At 38.1% G+C, this 24871-nt stretch overlaps 3 protein-coding genes across 9 annotated transcripts in view; 1 reads left to right on the top strand and 2 right to left on the bottom strand.

Annotated features, from left to right (window-relative positions):
- The window catches only part of pyd (zonula occludens-like protein polychaetoid), a 74512-nt gene extending 66281 nt beyond the window's left edge, over positions 1 to 8231 (bottom strand). For 3 of the 6 annotated variants that reach the window (XM_046632372.2, XM_046632375.2, XM_046632377.2), the window contains exons 1-2: positions 7750 to 8229; positions 3447 to 3594 (exon numbers count right to left, since the gene is read on the bottom strand). In XM_046632372.2, the coding sequence (XP_046488328.1) occupies positions 3447 to 3594; positions 7750 to 8038 (437 nt within the window). In that variant the 5' untranslated portion in view covers positions 8039 to 8229. Of the gene's footprint in view, positions 1 to 3446; positions 3595 to 7749 lie in introns of all 6 variants that reach the window. The other 3 variants (XM_046632382.2, XM_046632374.2, XM_046632383.2) reach the window with 3 other exon arrangements.
- A 184-nt stretch (positions 8232 to 8415) lies between these two features.
- Atu (Another transcription unit) lies at positions 8416 to 12616 on the top strand. Of its 2 annotated transcripts, XM_046632391.2 has the most exons (7): positions 8416 to 8675; positions 8793 to 8887; positions 9008 to 10045; positions 10130 to 10518; positions 10646 to 11236; positions 11372 to 11576; positions 11671 to 12616. In XM_046632391.2, exons 2-7 carry the CDS (start codon positions 8863 to 8865, stop codon positions 11847 to 11849), a joined length of 2427 nt encoding a protein of 808 aa, XP_046488347.1. In that variant the 5' UTR covers positions 8416 to 8675; positions 8793 to 8862; the 3' UTR covers positions 11850 to 12616. The 2 variants fall into 2 exon arrangements, with proteins under 2 accessions (XP_046488347.1, XP_046488346.1); XM_046632390.2 differs by lacking the exon at positions 8793 to 8887 and having other exon boundaries at positions 8417 to 8675.
- The window catches only part of Spec2 (CDC42 small effector protein Spec2), a 33860-nt gene continuing 21122 nt past the window's right edge, over positions 12134 to 24871 (bottom strand). Inside the window, exons 2-3 of the mRNA XM_046632406.2 lie at positions 19441 to 19780; positions 12134 to 14752 (exon numbers count right to left, since the gene is read on the bottom strand). Of these exons, the coding sequence (XP_046488362.1) occupies positions 14744 to 14752; positions 19441 to 19701 (270 nt within the window). The 5' untranslated portion in view covers positions 19702 to 19780 and the 3' untranslated portion in view covers positions 12134 to 14743. The remainder of the gene's footprint in view (positions 14753 to 19440; positions 19781 to 24871) is intronic.

Below are 24871 nucleotides of genomic sequence, written 5' to 3' on the forward strand. Positions count from 1 at the left end.
TTTAGTAATATCAAGGTTAGAGACCGAATATTATATGTTAAAGCAAAAGCCGTGATGGCTTCAGGTTTATAAATTGAAAGGCAATAAATATCCGTAACTCGCCGTTCAGTTCAGCGCTGCTTCTTTTTCATGCACGCAGTGCAAGCTGATCGAGAAGGTGAAGAGCGATTTCGAATAAATTTTTATTACTCGAAAGTCAGGACGTATATGTATAATGCATGAATGTTTCAGTCTTCTCTTGGGAGCCGCTGCTGCGAAGCCGATCTCAAGAACCGATAAAAACAACTCTTTACGAGATTTTAAGAACAGAGAGATAGCGACTTTCAATTTGGCTCTTAACGGCCTGTTTTCTGTACAATGAATTTTCTTTAAAGCGGTAAAAAAATGGCAAATTAAAGACGCATGCCGAGATTCTCGTTGTTTATACCAACAAACAAAATACCGAACACATCGTTCGAGGAAACGCTTGTCATCGAAGTCCCGTAAGGATAAGCGTAGCTACGCAACGCGTTTGCTGCAAGAGTCACTCGATATCGTTGTACAGATCTAATACCACACATGCAGGGTTTAAAATTACTGTCGCAACACGAGCTTGCGAGCTTGCGAGATCCGTAGGCATGAAGACCATAAGGAGCACCACGTGTTCAAGATCGCCTTGGTTACCCAGCGAGAGATCATTTCGCGTAACAGCTCATCAAGCACCGTAAGAAATAATATACATATATCGCAGAAGCCCTGCTTAGGGAGAAAAAACGAACCGAGTTGAGTTACAAAATGTAAGAAATGGGCTTCACGTGATCATATGAAGAATTTTCAAGTCATAGAGCATTCGTATAAAAACTGTGTATATGCGGTTGTTATGCTCGTGCATAATGAGAAATAACGCTCGAAATAAGAACTTTCGTTTACCTTTGCTCGATGTTAGACTACGGTAATAATTTCCGGTCACCGCAAAACGACGTTCCGAAAGAGCGATCAATCGATCAAATAGAACTAGACATTAATTAAGACCTGTATTAACTAACGATCCCATAAATCGTCGTCGTTTATGTAATAGACAAAAAACACATGCCGCGCTGTCTAGAAACGCTGTTCTATCCGCATCTATCCAGGCACGAGGCAGCTGATGGATTTTTTCTTATATCATGTTGAAGGCAATACAGTGTGTGTGTGTGCATTATACCTTGCGTTACAAAAAGATGAACTTGGAAAACGCGCAAAGATCGCGAAGGAATAAAAGCGAAACAAAAAACCGACAATTTCACATTAGAAAATCGGAAAGCTAAAAGATGTAAACAATCATGCGCATCTAATTTAGTTTTAATTGTTTTTGGCTACAATTTATAAGTTTCGGCTCTCTTAACGTGGGCCTAATATTAACAAAGGTAAAATTTTTTGCAAAATTCGAATAGGCAAGTCGACAGTGCATAAGCAAAGTTTTCATTTCTTTCAAAGTCGAGAATAATCAATTATTATTCGACAAACACTTAAACTTCATAGCGAATTAGACGTACTTGAGATGATAGAAATACTTGTCGTTTCGGTACTTCTTACATCAGGAATACGAGAGTAACGGGAATAAGAAAAAAAAAAAATTGAACACCTCAATTGTGATTAGGACACCTAATAATTATTCTGTGACTGCGAATGGTTGGCTTTTTTTCGACATCTATATGAAACTCTGCTAGCCGTAAGTGAACCCACGTGCTCTCTTTACACACCGGCGATCAAGGATATATCCAAGAGATTTCTGGCATTATATACATGGTGCAAATTCGGACCACTTTGGCCATCCTTTTTTTTTTTTTTTTCAAGCGAATTTATCACTCGAATAACCGAAGCGACATTGTAAGAGAAGTACGATGTTATAGTCGTGCTACACGCGTAACACATGCGCTTCTTACTCTACTATACGTACACATTGTTTCAACGTCGCCAACGATATACGGTTCGTATAACAACGCGATAATCGCTGTAGTGCGACGTTAAAAGACGAGGCCAACAACCAACCAGCGTCGTAAACTAGTTCTTGGTCAGTGCAAATACGGAGTGGGTAAAAGTCTCGTAATAAGCAGGTGCCTTTGAAGGTAGCGAAGAAACGACCTCGTGGCTACTCATCATTCATCCCGGTTCAACAATTCACCGCCTATATCCTATCGCTGTCGGATAGTTTCGTGGGTTTGATCGGTGTGTAATAGAAAATGTTTACCGATTTTTCGTCGAGCCTTAGAGATAGAAAGTGAAAATTCCTACACTTTGCATGTGGAAATCATCGTTTCGAAGTATTTATTATGTGACCACCGTCTCTGTATCTGAATTCGAATATCGCATAACGAAAGGGTAAATTTGCGAAATATTCGCGATACGCGCTTATTGTTTTTTGGCGATTTTTGAAATTTGAGGCGAGCAATTGTTGCGAAATCGCGATTTATGGCTATAGTTTGGATGGGGGGAGGGGGATCATATGTAAGTTGAGATCACGGATATAAGGAAAGTCCTTCGGGAATCGAGAAGAGATCCCGTTTAACGACCCGTCAACCGGAAGGAAGGGTTTCGGCTGTGCTCCGTTTGCGTTTCGCATCATTTACGCCACTTCCTGTGCACCAAGTAAGAGAAGCCATACACATAATAAATACATCGCTGAGATCAGGATGCTGACCGAAGCTAGCCGTCACCAGTTACTTGAAGTGAGGGTCGGATGCAGCTAACAAAATGATAAACGTCAAACTCTGGTTAAAGCCGGCTATAAAGGTTTCTTTTTTTATATATACATATAACTCAACAAATTGGCTCGGCATTAACTTGACTAAATAAACGACACTTTGCAGTTGATTTTGAAAAATTTCGAAGACGATGAGTAATTCTTTTGGAGAATTTTATTGAAAATCAATCGATGGATTCGAAATTACGATCCATGGTGGAAATATACCCTTGGAAAAAATGTAAAAATTACACGCATGCACTATTAACGTTGTTTAATCTTCGAAGGCAGCTGCGATTACACGCGTCGTCAACTTGGCAGTTAATTGCGATAGCGCATATTAAACCCACTGCAGTAAATCAAATGCCGAGCTGAATAGCCGAGACGCTTATCGGTGTAAAAGAAATGTAAAACTTAGGTGGTGGGTGGCAAAAACCGCTATCGCGTTTCTGGTGTATGGCGAAAAGTGCAGCAGCTGCGGGTCGCTGGCTTCGTTCACACTCAATAAAATCGCCAATATTCAATTCAAAGCAGCACAGTTTTCCCAATTTGTTTCTTTAACCAAGGTGTAAAACATGCGGTAGCTCGCAATTATTGTCAAATCTTCAGATTTCCTAATTATCTGTTATATACTCGAATAATGTATCAACACCCATCGATTATACCTGCATCCTCGTTTCGTCGTCATTTCGTTTGAATTCAAGCACCGTATGTCGAAGAAAACAAACTCGTGGTATAAACTCACCATTTTTTAATATCGTTGTCAGAATCCTGGCCAAGAAAATTAACTTCGACGTTAACAATCTCGCTGTGAAGATCGTCTTCCTCTCTTCGATCCGGCGGAAGTTCCCCCATGTCGGATTCTGACGGAGAAAGACTGTGCTGCTGTTCCCCTGAAAAAAAATAAATTATACAATCAACAATGTTACAGTCATGAATGATACATTGTTCAATTTTTAAACTGGAATAAAAATCACACCAAACCGACATATTTGTGTTTAATATTATTCGAACATCATATTATTATTAAAGATTTCGGTTATATTCGAGCATCAAGTTTTTCTATATACGAGCGACGATGTTCAAGGTTCAAAAAGACGTTCTCTTTCTCTTTTTCTCTCTTTCCTTCTTCTTATTTTCTATACATAAAGAGATCCCGAGAGTACGGACGTTATCTTAATTGTCGACGACGCGATGACGCGCATTTTTATAACGACATGCGGACGAAAAAAACAAGTATTACATTACACATGTTCATCACCATAATCGCAAGATACGAAATTCGCGCGAAATGCTACAAGGTATAATTTTCAAAGTAAGACTGACAATGAAGAATAATTCGTGGTAAGAATAATTACAATTTTAAATATTGCATAAACAGCATATAACCACGGCACCGCATAATATAAATAATGCAAATCGCAACATGTGCAACAACCTCTTTATCTAAATCCAGCGCAAAAAGTCAGGAAAAGTCTACAATCTTCATTTTTCATCCTACCGTAGCATGATGGTTGGTTAATTGGTGCATAATTGCTAATTGGTGATTTTCAGCCTCTAGCAAACGAGATTATATACATACACAGATATGCAGATGTGTTTGTATACTATATACATACATACACGTATAATACACACGAGACGACCACTGCAGGAGTAATGAGCGAACGAGGTAAACGGCTTGTCGGTTTTTAGTGCTCGCGTGCAATGCGCGTTGACGAATGATTTTCATCGCGATAATAATATTACAAAAATATGAGTATGAATGTAAGAGTATCAAAGGATAATTCAACAATAAGTGATTAATTATGACGATGTTGTTCTCACGACATGCCAACCTATACTGACAATTAAATCATCAACAAAAATCAGCACGCGCAATGTCAGCAATGATATTATTACACGCTTGGATATAAGAACGAAGGAGGAGACGACCCTTGAATTCTGATTGATTGTGAGTTGATGAGAAAAGCTGCTTCTGTTATTCATCGACCATATGTAGCAGAGAATGTGTACTACATGTTTAAACCTACATATATACACACGTGGTACATAAAGCTATAGTTATATAGACGACTCTCGAATCTTGTGTCTCGAATCTCGAATCCTGAAAGCCAAGGTCAACGACCTAGTCGTCTTCGAAGCCTGTCGCGATCGGGTTCTCTTCCTCCTCCTCCTCTTTCTTTCTTTCTTCTTCTTCTTCTTCTTCTTCTTCTTCTTCTTCTTCTTCTTCTTCTTCTGCTTCATGTTCCTCTTCTGGTGTCGTCGCTGCTGCTGCTATATCGATATAATTCCGTGGTAATAAAAAGAAAAAAAATAAATAAATAGGTTTCAGTCTTATTTCAACTTTCAATATACCGCACATCGACTCCTTGCATCCTGTCGCCTTGTCACCCAAAACTCTGGGGAATTTTATCCGCATGGCAATAATTATAAGCGTACAATGCTCATTGCTCAATTTGAGCAATTATTTTCTTCTCATTATCGACTCGTCTGTTAATCTGCAGATGTCGAATCGTGCACACGAAAAAGTATTTTTAGCATTATTCTTCCTGTTTTTCTATTCGACGTGATTTTCGCGACAAAAAAAGTGCACTTTTTTGTCGGTGTATAAACACTTTATTGCCCTCGCGCATGTTTCTTTTACCGCCATGCAGTCGATAGTCGCGGTTACGAGGATAAAAGAAGCTTTTACACCTCGAATCTTCTACCTATTGATATACGTTGTACATAAACACTCGGCAAGGTATAATACAACGTGTAAATAGAAAAGAAATAAAAATGATCATTCGCAAATAGAAAACCCGCTGCTAAATCGCGTGTCTATAATAGATATAATATAGTAGACCGTGACGATGATTTTGAAGCGTTATATTAGTTTTACACACGGAGTATAATTTATGAACATCCTGACAATTTTTGCACTATAAATGACAGCGTGAAATTGTCGCGGATCGAAAATCTCAATGAAAAAGAAATCGCGAAACGATGAAAGAAGACTTTGCGAAACGTAATATAATAACCGAGATAAGTATAAATTAACAAATTTTTCGCTGGTCTAAATATAAGCGCGCGAAAAAATATTTGTTCATTACAAAAATTGAATAATTCTCCTGTTCGTTGTGTTTTTTCAGCCGTAATATAAACGTCATGATTAAGTTTGAGGCGTACGATGGATACAACATTTGTACAATATTAACAACTGCTATTCAATAGAAAGTCATTCATGATCTGCCTAAAAATGAACCTATAACATTATTACACGAATGTATGATGCGGGAATTATTTACGCAATCGTCATCGGCAGCAGTTTCCTTATATTCGTAATAATATTTTTGAGCATTTGCTGTTTATGCCCAGGATCATTGGGGTATAAAAACCACGTAAGCGTTAGTTCAAATTCCGCCTATCATCGCCCGGAAACAACGCCAGTTAGTAAGTTGTAAGATAAACAAACCTGGAATAAGCGTAAATAACAGAAATGCGTGCAAATTTTCCCCGTGTTAAACTAAAAATATGATTTATATTTTAGGCGCACGTTCAGATGGCAGTAATTAATCGCACACGGGTGTTGAAAAAAAAAGGGAGAAAGAAAACTGGGAATCTATCGAATCGCTGTGGAATAAAAACATCATCCAAGCCTTGAATATATAATATAAATAAAATGAATAAGAAATTGCACCGACGATTTCATCACTGTGGATAATATGCTTCTGCAACGAGACGCGTTTACGGTATGCAAGTAAGCAGTAAATAATTTACACGTTGCTATTTTCAGTTAACACAGACTGACAAGCAACAAACACAGAGAAACACCGGCTGAACCCCGACACGCGATAATTAAGAGACAAGAAAGGCTGTGAAGCTGCAATGTGCAGGGGGAGTTTCTGAGTGATGGCAACGCGCCTCGTGAGATCGAGACAAGTTCCCACAAAGTAGGAGACAATGAACTTGAGTGGCTTTGCAGTTATCGCTGAAACTTGCAAATAGTAGACGATTCGTATTCGAATGAAGAAATGCGTGCGCGTTGCGTTCTACAGACTTCCGTCCTTCGTTTATCACGTTCGAGTTAGTAACGTTATTGTAACGATTCGTGCTTTGGGAAAACCGTCGTTACACGATTTTGGAATTGCTTGAGATTCGGTAAACTGTGATAAAACAAAACATACTCGTATTTTGAAATCTTAGTTCCTTAAAAGGCATTGTAAAAATAAGAAAACAGTGATTTTTCCACGATGTTTCGTTACGACAACACGGTACGAACTTCAATCTCGCGTTCCTTTTAGATTCCTTTTCCATGCGATCGGCATTTCTGCCTCCCCGGATGCAAGAGTGTAGTCTTAGAAAAAAAAAAACCCTAACAAAACCACGTAACTAAATTACTGTGAACGAACCGAGTTACGGTAGGTGAAATAAATTTCGTCGAGTGGGTAGAAATATTCGGAATCGAAGACAACGCGGAGTCTTGTCCTCGAGTGAAAGTGATTTGAGTGAGGGAAAACACATGGCTTATATCAATCGACGCCTCCGCATATTATAAACTTGTCTAGGAAGTAGGAACTAGTACTTATGCCTTACGAAAATTCATAGTAGACCGTACGACGTTTACCACTGTTATTATTTATACCGTGCAAATTTCCTACCCAGGCATTAATTAAAGGCTCGCGGACGAAGTTCTCTTACATCACGGTTGAACAAATAATTATGCATCTCAATCTTTAATCTCGATCGGTATCCGCCTAAGTAGGTACTCACGTCCAGGTGAACGGGGCCGGTATTTACCGCGATTATTCATAATATTCATCACCACTTCGCGGTGATGAAACAACCCTGAGAGCTGTTGCTCCAATCGCCATTTGATCTCGGTAATTAAGACGCTCTCGAAACAAACTCCCTCAAACGTTGCAATTAATTATCGGCAGATATAAACCTGGGGTGAAATTCATGATATTCACCACTTTGGTTTGTTCGAAAATTTCGAAGATCAACGAAAGAATACGACGTCGAATCCCCTCTTCACGAATGAGCAAACTCGTAAATGGACTCACCGGTGATGCTGTGTTGATCGACAAGCAGATCCGTCAAGACGTGAGGGCATTCGGCTTCGAGGGCGAAGCAGAATTCCCGAAAGGCATCGAAACCCTTGGCGCTGATAAGGTCTATCAGCAAATCGATGTCCAAGTGCTCACCCCCGCGACGAGCGATCGCCTCGCGATCCGATTCGGCAATCACACCCTGCTTGACGAGCACACCGAGTAAATTTGTGACATTCAGCTCCCTGAGCAGCGCGGATTTGTGTCTCGACAATAATATCCTCACTTCCGCGGAACCCGCCATGCTCACAGCGCGACGGCGTCAAGCGTCTATCGAGCAACAGGTGTCACGGGCAGTTTAGTTCCCTCTCGCTCTCTCTCTCTCTTTCAACTCCGGCACGACTCTCGTTCAAAAACTTCTCGCCAAACTCGATTGCGATCCGCCAGAGCGCCGGCTGCTAACCGACACACGCGCACTACAGCTGGTAGAAGGCGAACTAACGAACTTGTACTGAACTACGCACAGAGAATGATAGAACCCGTTGTTGTGTGCGTGCGGAGCACACAAGACGCCATTTTTGAATTGCGCCATCTCTTCGCCGAGTCGCGAACTGCGATTCGAACTGCACCAAAAATCCGCATGTAACGTTGATTAATACGATGCATGACCTGCATTTCATACTCATCTCTGTATGTAGCGTAATTTTTCGTAATGGTTTCTCTGGGCGGGTTTGAGGATAATTCAACGAGCCAGCACTTACTGATTCGTCTTATGGGATGCCGGTGGAAGATCGAGTCGGTATAGCAGAATACTGCAATTTTTTCTCCCGTCCTTCGGAGTCCCTTACCGTGCCGCTACAGTCAACTTATCACAACGTATGTGGTTTGGTAAAACATGTCACCCGCACGAGATGTACTACGAGGCTCCAGCGGTGATTCCGGTGAGTTTGAGAGTAAATGATAGTTAGTAGCGGAATAAGTGAAGTGTTTACGCATGGTTGATGCTTCCCGATAAATACTTATATCGGATTTCCCTTTTTCTTGGTTACTTTTTCCAGACGATCTATCGTTTCTGAGGTTATATTCACCAATAACATCCGGTCAGATTAGCGTTTTAAACGTACAACTATGCAGGCTTTCACATTTTCAATACGTATGTTACAAAGCGTGAATTTAATTCGAACTCACGATTTAAAAGTTGAAGTTCTATATCAATCAAAAAGTCTTTTTCACTTCGAACAACGGTTAAACACCATGAGTGTTTTTCTTGAAGGTTCCGACTCGGAGAGCGCCTCAGGATCGAGCGCATCTAGCCGTAGCGGGAGTCCAATGTCCCACGGTCCTGTGCCGACTCCCGGCCGGCGAAGTAGCGATCATTCCGAGAATGAGAACGAAGGACCAGCCTCACCAGATTCGATAAGGTCTCCTAGTAGTCCAAAGTCGGACAGGAGTCGGTCTAACGCATCGAATAGATCTCGAAGCCGATCCCCTAGTGCCAATAAATCAATTGCAAGCCCAACTTCACACAGATCAGCTAGCGGATCTAGACATTCCAGTCCAGGATCACCAAGGTCACGTCGCTCTGGAAGTGGATCGCCGCAAACGGTGCGATCTCCAAGCCCTGAATCACAGAGGTCAGGGAGATCCAGGTCAAATTCACTGCAAGGAAGCGTGAGATCAGAAAGTCCAAAGTCTCCTGCCAGCCGTAGGTCTAGGTCAAGATCGCAAAGTCAAAAATCCAAAACTCCAAATTCCCCTCAGTCTAACAGAGCTAGCAGATCGAGATCTGCGAGTCCTGCTTCCCCGAGAAGCAATAAGTCTGGTTCTCCTAAGAGTCGGAGGTCCGGTAGTCAGACTTCACACACAAGCAGAAGATCGGGGTCACCTGGATCGCCAAAAAGCCGCAGGTCTGCCAGTGGGTCGCCTAAAACAAACAGATCTGTTAGTGGATCACCTAAAACCAACAGATCTGGTAGCGGCTCACCTAAAACTGTCAGATCTGCTAGCGGATCTCCAAAAACAAATAGATCTGCTAGCGGATCACCTAAAACAAATAGATCTGTAAGTGGATCACCTAAAACAAATAGATCTGCAAGTGGATCACCTAAGACCAATAGGTCGCGCAGTGCTTCACCAGCCAGCCGCAGGTCTGCGAGTGCCAGTTCTCGTAGAAGCAATAAATCCAGATCTCGTAGTCCAGAAAGTCCAAAAACTGATGGAAGTCCACGTTCGAGAAAATCTAAAAGCAAATCACAGAGTCCTAAGGCTACTGGAAGCGATGCTGAGTCAGAAAAATCACTAAAAATTGCAGGTAGGCGTATCCATTCATCTTTGCAACATCGCACGAATATGTTCTCTACTTTCAACTCTTTTCTACCACTTTTTTAACTTGCAGCTGATGCAGATGACGAAGTAGCGAAACGCAAACGACAGACTGACAGTGGTTCTGGATCTGAAAAAGGAATCAAGAAACTAAGAGGACTTATCGATTCAGATTCTGAAGAGGAGCAACCTGTTGGAGAAAAAACAGACGATGTTGAGCCCACAGCTGACGCTCTCTTTGGAGATGCAAGTGATATTAGTACTGACGATGAGAAGGATAAGGAAGAAGAAGGAGACGGAGAAGCAGACACAACAGCAAGAAAAAGCAAAAGCAAAAGTAGGAGCAGGAGTAGAAGTAGGAGCCGGAGTAAAAGTCGAAGTAAAAGTCGGAGTAGGAGTAGAAGTAGAGGGAGATCGGACAGTGGCGGAGAAGGACCTAGTCACAGGGTTTTAATTGAAGATGTAAGTAACTAAATTATTTTCTATTTTAAATTAAATTGATTGAAAGTAGAGAACTTTACTGTTTTCCAGGTATTATTTTATGGGGAATTGTAATTTGTCTAAAAAAAATATGTATTTAAATTTGAAGGACGAGGAGAAAGAAAAAGAAGACGAACCAGAGCCGCCACCAGAGACGCGAATCGACGTAGAAATACCAAAAATCACAACAGATTTAGGACGCGAAATACATTTTGTAAAATTACCGAACTTTTTGTCCGTTGAAACGCGACCATTCGACCATGAGACGTATGAGGATGAAATTGACGAGGAGGAAACATTGGATGAGGAGGGAAGAGCAAGGCTCAAATTGAAAGTCGAGAATACCATAAGATGGCGAGAGGTTTTCAACGAGGAAGGAAAAGCAGTGAAAGAAAGTAACGCCAGATTTATAAAATGGTCCGATGGAAGTATGTCATTGCATCTGGGCTCAGAAATATTTGACGTCTACAGACAACCGCTTCAAGGCGATCACAATCATCTCTATATTCGACAAGGTACCGGTCTTCAAGGACAAGCGGTATTCAGAACAAAACTCGGATTCCGACCTCACTCAACAGAGTCATTTACACACAGGAAAATGACCATGTCTTTGGCGGATCGTTCGCAAAAGACTACAGGCATCAAAGTCTTGTCGCAAGTTGGAATGAATCCCGATCAAAACAGATACGAAATGATAAAGGTTTGTGAATCGATGTTATCTAAATCATTTCTTTGCATTTCAATACCTTTCACAGTTGAAAGAAATTAACGAACATGATTTATAGAGGGTACTCACTCCTAATTTAATTTTCTTCTACTTCCCTTTACCGTTCAGAAAGAAGAAGAAAAATTGCGAATGGCAATGCGAGCACAGAGTAAAAATAAAAAACCAAGCGGAAATAGCAGAAGCGCGGGTCGGGCATCCGGCAGTTACGGAGCGGAAGCTTATCACGATGATGGATCTGATGACGAGGGTGCAATTTCACTGGCAGCCATCAAAAACAAGTACAAAAAGGGCGCCGCTGCACTTGCAGCCAAATGTGAGTTGAAGTTTCAATGTTATGTATTCAGATATTTGGCAAAAATCTCTCTCCACGTGTGTAACGAATTTGAATTAATTTTCAACCGTTCTAGCTGCCTCGAATATTTATTCGTCTGACGAAGAAGGGTCAGACTTCGAGGGTACGCGATCCAAAAAGTATCACAAGGGTAAAGTTCTCAAGGATTCGGATGAAGATTCAAATTCGGGATCTGGGAGTGGATCGGTAAGCGGCGGAGGTGGTGATGATGGCGCCGACGCCGCGAGTGACTAGGAGTAATTCGTAGTTTGACAATATAAGATAAGAAAAAAAATGTTGTAAATATGAATCGAGAAAAATGTTGACGAGGAACCGTTCAATGGAACGCAAAATCCAATATCCCGTAGCTGTTTTGTATGGGTCCCCATGAGACAGATCATATTTTATTTCTTATTACGAGTTACAGTCATGATTATATTGACATTATTATTGAAATTAAGATTATTTTCATTATCATTATGAACTAGAAATACATTACTCATTACTTGTAATCACAAAACGCAATTAAATATAGTATCATTAAAAATCATTATACAGTCTATTAATATTGCCTTAATCTTGTTCATTGCAGTTATTTTTTTCTATTTTTTTTTTTTTTTTTTTTTTACATAGTTACTTCCGCTGGCGAAAAATAGGTAGGTTTAGCCGGTTTAGCATCTCTTTTGCTGTCAAAATTCACGATGATCACGCTGATGTTTATACAGATTTTCAATCTGCGATTTGAATATGTTGAAAATCTGTGCAGTTTATTACACGCAGCATTTTTTTGCCTACAATTTCTTTTATCTTTTATTTACTTTCATCATTCCTACGAATTTAATAGCTAATAATGTATCATGTATTTCGACATTGTGACATAGATACTGTATTATTTGTCATAAAAACCAGAGAAGCACGAATTATGTCATAGTTCTTTACAATTTTAGTCGAGCGACAAATTTGAATTGCGGAATTAGGTATGTTCAAGCTACCGTACTACAAATTTGCAAATGTGCAATATACGCGCGATGCAAAAATATGTATGTGGCGAAAGAAGGGAATTCCCGTTTCATTTAATATCCTAACATAGTCTAAAACTGGTAATGGTTGATTTCAAACTGTCGGGGGACGTCACTGTAATGACTTGAAGAGAACTTAAACTGTAGATTATTTCTACGATCCTTTTGAAATAAAAATAAAATAAATAATCATAATCTTTAAAAACGAAATCTAAATTTATAAATTCTGTTTGAAACCAATAAGGAGACAAGTGTTTTTGCATTATACTTAGTTATTGATAAATATTCGATAAAACTTTCGGAATATATAAGAGAGAAGTTAGCCTCGGGCGATAAATTCAATAAGACTAAAATATGGAAGTTTTATGATCAATGCATAGCACCATAACGAAGCCTGGCAATAATTGGAATAGATTATTCAACTTTTGGCAGAAAGTTAAATAATCCGGCAGTATAAGCTGTTACGCGTTGTTAACGTCAACTTATCCGGAAGACTAACCTGGCTATTAACTAATTAAAGTTCAATTTCATTCGAAACTCGATATTGAACAAAAATTGAAAACGTAAATTTCATCTACCTTCCGGTATTCGGTATTAATTCTATCCGTCATATTGTCCATTCAACTATGGTTTGCCCAGATTACTCTGATTTAAATGAACGGCAGCAAAATGAAGGGAAAAGATTTATTTTCAAGGAAGTAAGAAGGAAAACCTTGATCAAGATTATTTTCCCACTTCCTTGAACCTGATGTCTAGAAGTACTCACAGATACAAACTCACGTTTAGTTAATATTGTTGAATAGTCAATGCGCCATGTATGTATGTACATACGTGTAGCATCGCATGCGATTGAACGATCATAATCAATTAAAAACACATTAGTCAGTTGGAAGGCATTGAAAAATCGAAACTCAAAACTCGCGGATGAAACCGACGGGGTGTTGCAAATTTCTATTCATTTGTTCCTTTACTCAGTTTTTATTTTTCTCATCCTTAAGAAACAGACACAAAAAAAAAAATATAAGACACATACTAAATATACTTCGAATGCAAAATGTTGCATATCAGTCAGTTTTTCACTCAAATATGCAACCATACATGTTTTCGGTTTCTTTCTGAACTTGAAAAATTTTACAAGAGATTTTTACATATCTACTCTGATAAACGCGTTATACATCGTTATGCTACAAAAATGCATTACATGTTTCCTCATATATTCACCTCAGAATTCAAACTTGTAGGAAGTGATCAATTTCTTTCTCTTAGTCTAATCTTTCAATAATTCATTCTTATGTAGGTACATCATACAGCATAAAATCAATATAGTATCCATTCGCGCTATTATAATACTTATTACGTACTAACGATTATTTTATAATAATAAAAAATACTACAAGCCGGTTCGATTCCTCCATCGGCATTGCGATTGATTTCATTTCATATCGTTCGTTATTCATTGTCCCGTTCTGTTAAGTTTAATTAACATTTTTCACATTTCAACTGCACAGAGGTAAAAATATTACATCCTTGCTCAATTGTCTCTTACATTATTATCTATTAAATATTTTTATTACGAAATAGTTTCTCGGGAGGATTATTCTCTGCGTCGTTTTTCTCCGCTTCATTTAATTATTCCACTACTTTTAATTATACAATGTAGATATATGTACAACAAGGAGGAATTCATTTTCACTTTCGCTTGGTAATAATGAACAGTCGCGTTTTTGTATCAACTTTTCTTTTTTTTTTCCTCTCTTTTACATTCACTCGCGACCGCGCATATACATATATATATATATATTTTATTTATTTATTTAGGAAAATAAAAATCAAAACAAGAACGAGAAAGAAAAAAAAGAACACCTCCGATTGACCAAACGTTTGCAACGCTCAACGTCATAAGACCCAGTTGTCAGTCCGAAATTAGTAAACGGACTTTCGTCACAAACGATTTTTTTTCAACAGCGCTTGTGCAGCGATAGCAGCTTATATGTACAACGGCACTTTTCTCTCTCTCTCTCTCTCTCTCTCCCTCTCGTCACCATATTTTAAATATCTTCAACACGTTCAAAATATCCCTAGGGACGATCATCACAAGTCGGTCTCCAATGCCCTCGGGGCGACCGTGTCTCAGCAAGCCTGCAATCAAAAAACAAGAAAAAAAAAAAAAAAAATAAGAGGATAAGTATACAAAGAAAAACAAACAACCAAAACCAACAAACATCCAATCTGCCCAATTTATCGATTACAATTATCAATTATAATCCATTGTACGTAAGGTTATTGTTTATATACAATAGAATAAACGCATTCTGATTCTACGATAATCTTAAATCGGTAATAATCGCCAGGCGTTAATAATGCAGTCTCATCGTCATCCGCGTGGAAATCAAATCAGCTGTGCGAAGCCTCGTCGTCGACAGTATGCAACGTAACAACGTATGCATAAATACGTACGTCTGTAAGATAATTCATTATATTATACACGCGCGCGCGCGAGACGTGCGTGACGTTAGCAAGTTATCAAACGAAGTTGTCATCATCGATGTCAATGACCGCCCCCACAGTCAATCGAAGAAGCTATTGTGAGGATCTATGCACACGACGTGCATAACTCTGGTATAAGGTGTCTGTCTGTGCATGTCAGTGTACCTATAATAACAACGATGACGATGATAGTAATACTAATAGCTAATCGTCGAGACGAATTGACAAGGCTTCCATTGAACGATCGAACATAACAATATGTATTATACATATCGTGTTAAATTAAATACTCTGCGCGTTATCGCGATTAAAATTTCCGACGCGGTTGTTAAACGTTCCATGTCAGCTGTTTCTCCGTTTCTTTGTTGTGATAATTTTTTTTTTTTATTTTTCTTCTTGTTCTTTCTTTCTTTTTCTTTCAGGCATACCGTATAAGAGTATGTAAACGATCGACAGGCGTAATTCTCATCCACGATGCATGACAAATGACAATAATTACACGTGTATGAAAAAAAAAGCGAGAGTTGAACTGGGTCATTCAACGAATCGTTGCTGCTCGGTCCTGGAATCATCCCGCGGTTTGTTAACCGTCTCAACAACCCGGTTCGACCGTGAACTTTCAAAGCCGAACCTTGAACCCTGAACCTCGAGGTTTCCTCAGTTTCATCCTCGTTCTGTTATAAAGCAGCGGCAGCGGCACGCGTTCCATTCTTCCGTGTAATATAACGATCCCTGACCTGTGACCCGTACATCAATCCCCGTTGATGGAACACTACGCCGTTCGAGGGAGTCGAGAGATAATCATTCGTATCTGTTAGTTTTTTTTCGCATTTTTCTCTTTACGCCTAATCGTTGCTCCGTTAATACTTTTATCACAAGGACATCAAAAACTCAAATTATCCATATATTATATGTATATAAACACGTCACTATCTGCACAAAAATTGCGTTATATTACAGATTAGCTGCATAATATGTATGTTCATATAATCACTATTATTGTTTCCATAAGTGTCAACGTTAAAACAATTAGCTAATTTAATCAGTCAGACTAAATCTTGCTAATTCTTTCCCCCTTTTTACTTTTCTAAAAGCTGACTCAATTTCACTTTCTTCTCCTTTCACCCTGATAATCGTCGCATTCACTATTTTCTTTTCTCGGATACATTTCTTTTTCCTTCCTCATCGCCAGAGTGCGACGTTCGTATAACGTGTAATACGTCAACCTCAATCAGAAGCCATTTTTCCGTTTCTTTCTCTTTACGAACTATCAAATTTGGCAAACTCGTACACACGCAATTAACTTTTATTATTATCGTCAGCCGAGCTTGATCACGTTATAGCTATAACAAGCGGTCAAGTTTTTGATTACGCGGGAATTCTCGCGTTAGCTAATTGCGTTACGAATATTAGTCATACCTGAATAAAAGGTGTGTATATAAATATACGATATATAAACCTTATTAATGTAATAATAAAACTGGCGGATATGTGATTTCGATAATAAATAGCTGAACCATTCGGCTAATAGAATTATATTTGAAGAGCATAGCGTATCTCGCATGTCAAATGCCGTTGTGTACATTCCTTATTTATTATACGCAAGCAACTGCCTTTTTGTACTCCGTTTGATATCTCTATATGCACGTATGTTTGATGTCTGTCGGTAAAAGAGACGAAATCGTTAGGTATTACAGGCATATTTACACGCGGATTTTAAAAGCCAAGGCAACAACGGGGGGGGACAACATTTCGCTGCTGCCTTTTGATATTTATCAAACGCTGAACGCTCTTTGATATTCAACATTATATAGCCGTAAAAAAGAAAACATTTGAACATTCATCTTGTAATATACCTTTCCGAATAAAAAAAAAATTTCCCAACTATTGCATAGAACGAAGTCGTAAAATTTTTTTTGGACAATATTGAATATTGCACATCGTAGCGGTATTTTTATTACTATATTATATTATACACAGGGACGTAAAATGTTGGATAGTATTTTTGTGACGACTTTGAAGGGCGAAGATCAAGTGAAACAATGTTCGCGTCAACTATGAGGAATATAATAGCTCTAGATACGCCGACCTCACGTGCGGTATGGAATTTGTTCTAGTTTACTTCAAGAGTATATTTGCGTCAAGTCTTCGCTTGACCTTTCGGCCAGGCAACTTTATTCTCATGGTGAATCGGGTCAACCTTCAATGGTCTAATTTATAGCACACCTCATTCATGCAACGATCAGCGACGCGCAGTTTTATTAAACAAATTGATTAAGGCCGTGCGTGTAAAATATAATTCCAAAACAATTTTTTCCCTTCAATTATATTATATCAGCAAAAGAATATACGATTTTATTTTTTCTCCAAATAGGTATATACGATTCATATAATTCGTGTAATAATTTTTTTTTCTTTTTTCAGTTTCTATAATAATAATCTAAATGTCGTTACGTAAAATCGATGCGGTAAATTTCGAAATTGTTTGTAATTAATTTTCACCATCGCGACGTATGAAATTATTCACGCAAGATTTCGCAATGACGTAATGTTGATTCTTGCACATTATACAATAAATGTACGTACCTGCAACGATAATCGTTAAACGCTAATTAGAGTGATTGAAGTTTTTAAATTGCGATACAACACTTTTTACCGTACATTATAATATAACGAAATAATCGCAGCGATGACTCGATGTTTTTTAACTCTAACTCTCTCTCTCTCTCTCTCTCTTATTTTCTCTCTCTCTATTAATACATTATGACTCTGCTTACATACCGCACGTCTTCGTTGGTTAGTTTTATATTCTTGTAAACGCTGTATGATACTGCCACTGCGTACTTTCAAACTTATATGGTTTCGGCTGTTAAATATACTCGCCACGGCATATCGTTGTAATTATACGTCCTATAATGTATACTAATTACCGCACGACGCTGAATTGCTCATGTTTCTCGGTATACGCGTTCATGCGTATCTGTAACGCGATTCCGGTAAACGTTCGTGCTTTTCAACATTTAGTTTCCACAATCAATCAATTAAGGACAATGAAAATCTATCAAAGTCATTATTCTGAATAAAATTTTATATGAAAAAAAAAAGAATAAGTAAAATACACCCGTATTCAAAAGTTTGTACGATAAAAGAAATTCAGATCACAATAATGTCTGAGCGTATAAATACAGTCATCGCTGACAAAGAGAGTTCTTTCACGTTTCAGAATACAACGAAATTATAAAGAAAAAATAGAAGGAAAAGATGAAGGGGGGCGAGCATCGCGCATTCGTTGCAAAAATTGAACGAGTAAACCGAGTGAGTCACACATCGGTGATCCAAAAATAAATACCCGTAAGACTGTCCACCGCTGTCTGCTTGCTAATCGAATCGTGACCCATAGCTATAACACATCTACCGCGTACATGTGAACGTAAAAAAACGTTCATACAGTCAGTTCCTACAGAATCCTTTCCCCCCAACGATAAGTGCAAGGTGACGATTACCAAACATTTCCTCGTACAAAATAGCACTTTGTACATATAATACGTATAAATTAACGGTGTTTCAGAGAAAAATAATTTAAGACTTTCCACCGAGGCGCTCTCTGAAAAGTTTGTTCAGGTCAAAAGAAAGATTCTGTAAAAAGACGAGCGTTATACGTTACGTGGAAGATCGCGCGCGTTTGATTTTTCACTTCTTCTTACATTTCTTTTCTTTTTTTTTTTTAAATTTGTGAAGAAACACGTTATAGTAGTTACTTCAATTATTATTTCTTTCCCGACATTTGTGTTCAACGCAAAGATCACGATCCATAACACAACGATATATCAACCGGAAATCTTATTCTCACGTATTAAAAGTTCGCATTAAATTATAAACTACTTTATGAGATTGAATTAATCGTGAAAAAGTCGTGAGACACACTTCTCAAACATCAACCGGAGGCTTAATATTACAACTGCGGGTCTTCTTTGTGACGTGAAGTGACGAATTACGATTGATGCAAGCAGTAGAAAAACTTTTTATTCACGATTCTTCATTAATTTAGAAGAACGTAAAAGAGTGAAAAAAAAATCTCTCATTCGCCCTAAAGAAACTGTTTATTCAATACCGTGGTGGAAAAGGGCAAGTAATTTTTTCCGCAGCACCCCGAGCAAGAAACAAGCCAAAATCCGATACATCGACGTAGAATCTAAAAAATGAAAATAGTTAAGGGGACCGAGCGGTAAGCGGAACAAAAAATTTCTCTCGGTGTACAGGTACGTATAGTACACGTAGGGCAGATCGTTTCTACAATAATGTGTACGTTATTTGGATTAGGTCGCGTAATCACGACGCACCTTAACGCCAAAGGAGGCCTCGTAGCCTCCCTTGCCCTGCATCTGCGTCTGAATTGCGGACAAATGAGCGTTCGCCATATCGAGATCACCGCTGCCGATGTGCCCGGTGTGTTGAAAGTTCGTCGGTGCCCCGATCATGCTTCGGTCTATCCTTAGCCTCTGCTGCTGGTGGGGCCTTTGTCTCTTGCTCCGGGCCCCCGGTCCCTGCTGCGTGAGGCAACACGTGAACCACTGGACCCAAACTTCCCCCGCACCTGCCATCGCGATTATCACGATTATCACGACGATAGGTTAACCAAGACGAAGACGACGAGGATTACGCTTCGCGGGATTCAAATCTCTGCAACAAGAAATATATAACGCGCGTTTAATTATACGGTACATTTTGAAGAAGATAAAATGAATTCCACCTTCAAAGAAACTTCGAAACATTCTTATGTTCGTATATTACAATTACTGCTAGTATACGTAAGAATTGTACGTATGTATAATCTATTCGTTTTCAAATTCAATTTTCTTATCGCACAAAATGTATGAATCGTCATCCGTATGGAATAGAGTTTAAATTCATTGAATTATTTATACGCCTCGTATTACATTGTACAATTGTTTAATAACGTGGGAGTGGAAAAACATTTAAAAAAATCTTTCCGTCCCGTTATCCATTCTATATCTTTAAAATTGAACTTGCAAGAATGAGGAAGTACATATTCGACAGTGTACATGTACATATCATTGTATATCTACACAAGTATATGCCTACGTCCGTCGCCGCTCGTTACATTAATGAATGAGCGTACATACCATGTATGTACATCATATTCATTATATCGCGGCGTTGCTCGTTAGTGCGTCGACGTTATATTACGTCTAGTACGCCCATACACGTTACAGACACAATACAGATGTATATGTTTGATAAAGTGACTGACGAAGAACAAATAAAAAATTATTATGAATTACTTTCAAAGGAGAGGATAAAAAAAAAATACGATATTCGAAAATCCCAAAAGCTTTTTTCATTAAGCGATACAAAATTTCTACATTTCTTCTCTCGACAATTTTTTCAACTATTCCCGCAGCTGTACGTATACTGTATAGTTATACAAGCTATATAATTGTAAGGTGTGCTGAATCCATAGAACCGATTCTACCAACGAACAATAACCTCAACGAAGTATAAATAAATTACGAAATTTTAACAACGTGCGAAAAGCAAAAAAAAAAAAAAAATAGCAAACACCCGAGACGACAATTTCGCGAACTGAAAATATATAATCATAGGTATGTATACTTAGAGCTGACAATTCTACGATTCGTTTATGCATATAGAAATTGCATATCGATATAACGTCTATGTATTAGTTGTCATTATCTGCGGTTCGATTGAATGCAACAATACTAGCAGTCCTACGTCTACATTATGTTATATACCGATACGAGAGGCGGGTAATCGTCATGGAAATAGAAGAGGCAGCACAGTCCTCGTTACCTGTAATCGGATTAAACGTCAAACGACGTGACCCGCAACTCCGTGCAGAAGCGTGTATTATATATAGAAACAAACACACAACTCTGTACTCTTTTATCCACATCACATCGCATGCCTACGACTATGTATATACATACATACATACATATAAGTAAAACTTGGCAAGATGGCCGCTACTGTACAAGTGAAAAAAAAAAAAGTCCGCACTTAGCTACCCGCTCCGAATTTTTTCATTTTTTTTATTTCACGTTTATTTTTATTTTTTTTTTTTATTTTACATCTCGAGCGTGCCAGGAGACAGAAAGAGATTTTTTATACACCCGGGGGTACGAGTAAAAGCTGCGGATCGCCTCGCGCTGACTTTTACGTAGCGTATGTATGTACAACGTAACGTACGTACAATTATGTTGGTACCGTAGGTAGACGATTAAAAAAATGTCTTTATTCGCAAAAGCGTGAGGCTCGGATTCCTGTACTACCACCTACGCGATGTGGAAGTTGCGCGGAAAATAGGTAAGAAAAAATGCAGAGCCCCTACGGGGTTGGAATTCAAGTTCGCACTGTCGTTGAACGCAGTCTGCGCTGCACAAAGCGTAGTTTCCTCGCGTTAACGTTATTTTTATTTTTATTTGAAATGTTTGCCTCGAAAAAAGCAATTCGATCCACAGAACACGACATCGATGAACGATGTTAAATTTCTGCACCCTTTAGACTCCATACATAATAATTGTACCTGTTGTACGTTTTTTTTTTTTTTTTTTCACAACTCTTGGTAACTCAATTCCTCTGGTTCTCGGTTAATGATATAGTACGTAATTATCAAACCACACGTAAAAGGTAATTTTTTCTTTCGCAATATTTCAATTGTTTTTTAATCTCCCCGCTGCACCGGACGTATACCCTTACAATCTTATCATTCCAATCAATATCCGTGCAACAATTGAGTGTAAACAACAAAGTATACGAATCGCCAGATTTGAATAATCGTCAGTGGGATAAATCGATGTAAACGAGGAAGCACGAATCGGTATTCAAATCGATCATGCGCCATAAGCCGATAGATTTCAAGTTCTCCAAACTCGTGCACAAACGTGTGTGTAACGACGTAAATATACCGGTAATTATTCTCCGCCACAGGGGACTTGTTCTATTGCAATAATGCAAAAAAAAATAAATAAATAAATAAAATAAAATAAAAATAAAAATGAAGAATAAAGAAAGAGAAAAAAAGATTAAAAATGTAAGACAATGCCGGTTTGTGTTCCCAAGGCCCACAACCATCCAGACCGAACACCAAACATGAACATACCTCTGTTCTGTGTGCATCGCGCACACTCCCCGTATACACAAATAAACCACCAACGTCCGGGAAAACCTGATCCTGGTCCGGATATACGTAAAACCTTTACCTACTTCTTGTGTAAATTCTCTTATATACGAGTATACACACCTGGGTGTAGGTTATAATACCTGGCTTTTACAACTGCACGAATGCGGTAAATTTTGGGTTCTAACTTCCATTACTGTAGAACTGTTTTCGTATGAAACGAAAATTTCGTGAATTTCAGTATAAAGTCTTAAGAGCGGAAAAGTTTGTTTGGTAATTTGTAGTTTCATTCAAAATATTTTTCAATATAACTTGATATTGTATGACGAAGATCATGGGAGTAGAAAAACAAAAACAAATAGTGAGGAAAAGTAATCGATTATTTTTGGTAATTCTTAAATTATCGTAGCACCGTTCGAAAATCGGCACAACAATAAAATATTCACTCTGGATCCCATCTCACAATCAGTTTTATCCCAAGTTTTTGGCAAGGAATGTATTGACCTTGACTTATATTTTATTAATCTATACGCCAATAAGATATGAAATCAATAGTTTTTTTTTTTTTTTTTTTTTTACCATATATGGGTCAACGAAGTGACACCACTGCATGTATAATATCGTTCATATCATGTATGAATATACAATAATACAAACTTTCTAACCAGTTGCAAGAATAGAATAATAATAAGAAAAAGTAGAAGATGCAATCAAGTAAAATCTGGCACAAAAGCATCAAGTGGTATAGGCAGGTACGTCATACATATATATATACATATGTACCTATTTATTCGCTACGAATATTCGTTTCTCTAACTTGTTGAACGTACGTACATAAATAACATCGTACGTTTTACCCTATTTCATACATTGTAGGTTGGCACGCAGTTTATACATGATTTTTCGTGTTATACTTGTAACACGGACCGACTTTCGGAAGAACCGTTACACACATGGGTTTATAATATAGGTATTTGTTATATATATATAGCAAAATGAGGTGAATTGCACAAGTTTCAAATCATTATCCCATCAAAACAAGCAGGTACCGTCAATTTTTACGTCCAGAAGGCGTACATAATAGGGCATCTTTGTACCTCTGGATGTAAAGTAACAGAAATTCATTCGTTGAGCGCTATTATAAAAATTAACTGTAAAATTGGATGTAAAATGTTATGATTATCGTTTGAAAATTGCAAGAAAGAAAAGTATCACGCTTGTATAATTATAATGAAGTAATTTGTTTTTCTTTCTTTCATTGAAGAACTATTACAGAACACGAATACTCTAGACGCAAAGGAAAAGTGATCAACTCTTTCTACTTTTTGTTTTAATCTTTCTACCGAAATAATTATGTCGAGGACGAATCGGTTATAATTTCGTCACAAAATGACGGAAGAAGAACAGAAATCGCATCGGATCATAATTAGAACGACACACGAATAAATTCATAATTTAGGCACGTGAAAATGACGAAAACACGTTATAGAGAAAGTAGTCTTTTGCTACAAATTCAGCTAATTAACGATCGAATGGTCCCGCCTGCTATATAGATACGTTTCACTCGCCTAGCCCATTATTTGATTTATCGACAGGAATGAAATTATAAACTTGCAGGGAGGCCAGCTCGCAAAGCAAAACCGGATTTGTACGATGCTGTTTAGGTATAGTTGAAATGTACGTTATAAAAAAGAAAATTGAATAAATAATTAAAAACGGTTGTTTCGGAAGCTAATCGTCGTATACTCGTATGTAGTGAATATTATTGCGCTCAGAGCAAATAAAATGGGAAGTGAAACTGTTTGTTTTTTTCTTCTTATTGTGGATCTAGAGTAAATATTTCACTGTTGTGCCGATTTTCAAACGGTGTAACAATAATTTAAGAATGACCAAAACAGTCCATTATTTTTTTCCGCCTAATCGAGTATAAACGATCATTTTTCAAACTCGATTAGTCGAAAGACTTGATTATTTTTCGCACAATCGTTTTTCATTTTCTTACTTCCATAAACTACGCAGTACAAGATCAATTTATACGATTAAATCATCAATCATTATCCATTCTTATTCACTAATTACGAATTTCACATAACAAGTGAATGATAAATGAAAACTTTTCATCTGAAATTGAATAAATATTATCAATGAAACTATAAATGATCAAAAAACTATTTCGCCATTAAGACTACATACTGAAATTTACGAAATTTTTATTTCATTTGCATCGATTCGAAAAAAAAAAAAAAAGAAAAAAATACGAAATAATCGATCATTATTTTCGACTCGGTTAATCTATGCATAGATTATTTTTAACTTAGTGAGAACCGCTAGTAAATTTACGTGCAAAAATCGTTGCGGGACTTTAGTCTTTCGAATTCCAGACCAATGGTATGACGCATCAAAGGCCCCCCCCCGATCACTAAAGTACGAAAATAAGGCGACGACGCAGCAACAGCAGCAGCAGCAGCAGCAGCAAGCTGCCTAAGTAAAAGGAAAAGGAGATCTGTGTGCAGTTTAATACGCGTCGCGTCTCCTGGAGAAAGTCTTTCTATTCTACAATATTTATAATATCCGCGTGTAACGTACTACACGTAGGTGAAAAAAATTAACAT

Source organism: Neodiprion pinetum, chromosome 6 (assembly GCF_021155775.2).
Source record: "Neodiprion pinetum isolate iyNeoPine1 chromosome 6, iyNeoPine1.2, whole genome shotgun sequence".
Classification (NCBI taxonomy): domain Eukaryota; kingdom Metazoa; phylum Arthropoda; class Insecta; order Hymenoptera; family Diprionidae; genus Neodiprion; species Neodiprion pinetum.

Excerpts from the sequence above, each read along its gene's own strand:
- Atu (XM_046632390.2), top strand. The coding sequence starts at position 8,630 with ATGTCACCCGCACGAGATGTACTACGAGGCTCCAGCGGTGATTCCG. Across the intron at positions 10,046-10,129 it reads AAAATCACTAAAAATTGCAG|CTGATGCAGATGACGAAGTA; the intron begins GTAGGCGTATCC and ends TTTAACTTGCAG. Across the intron at positions 11,237-11,371 it reads ACAGATACGAAATGATAAAG|AAAGAAGAAGAAAAATTGCG; the intron begins GTTTGTGAATCG and ends TTTACCGTTCAG.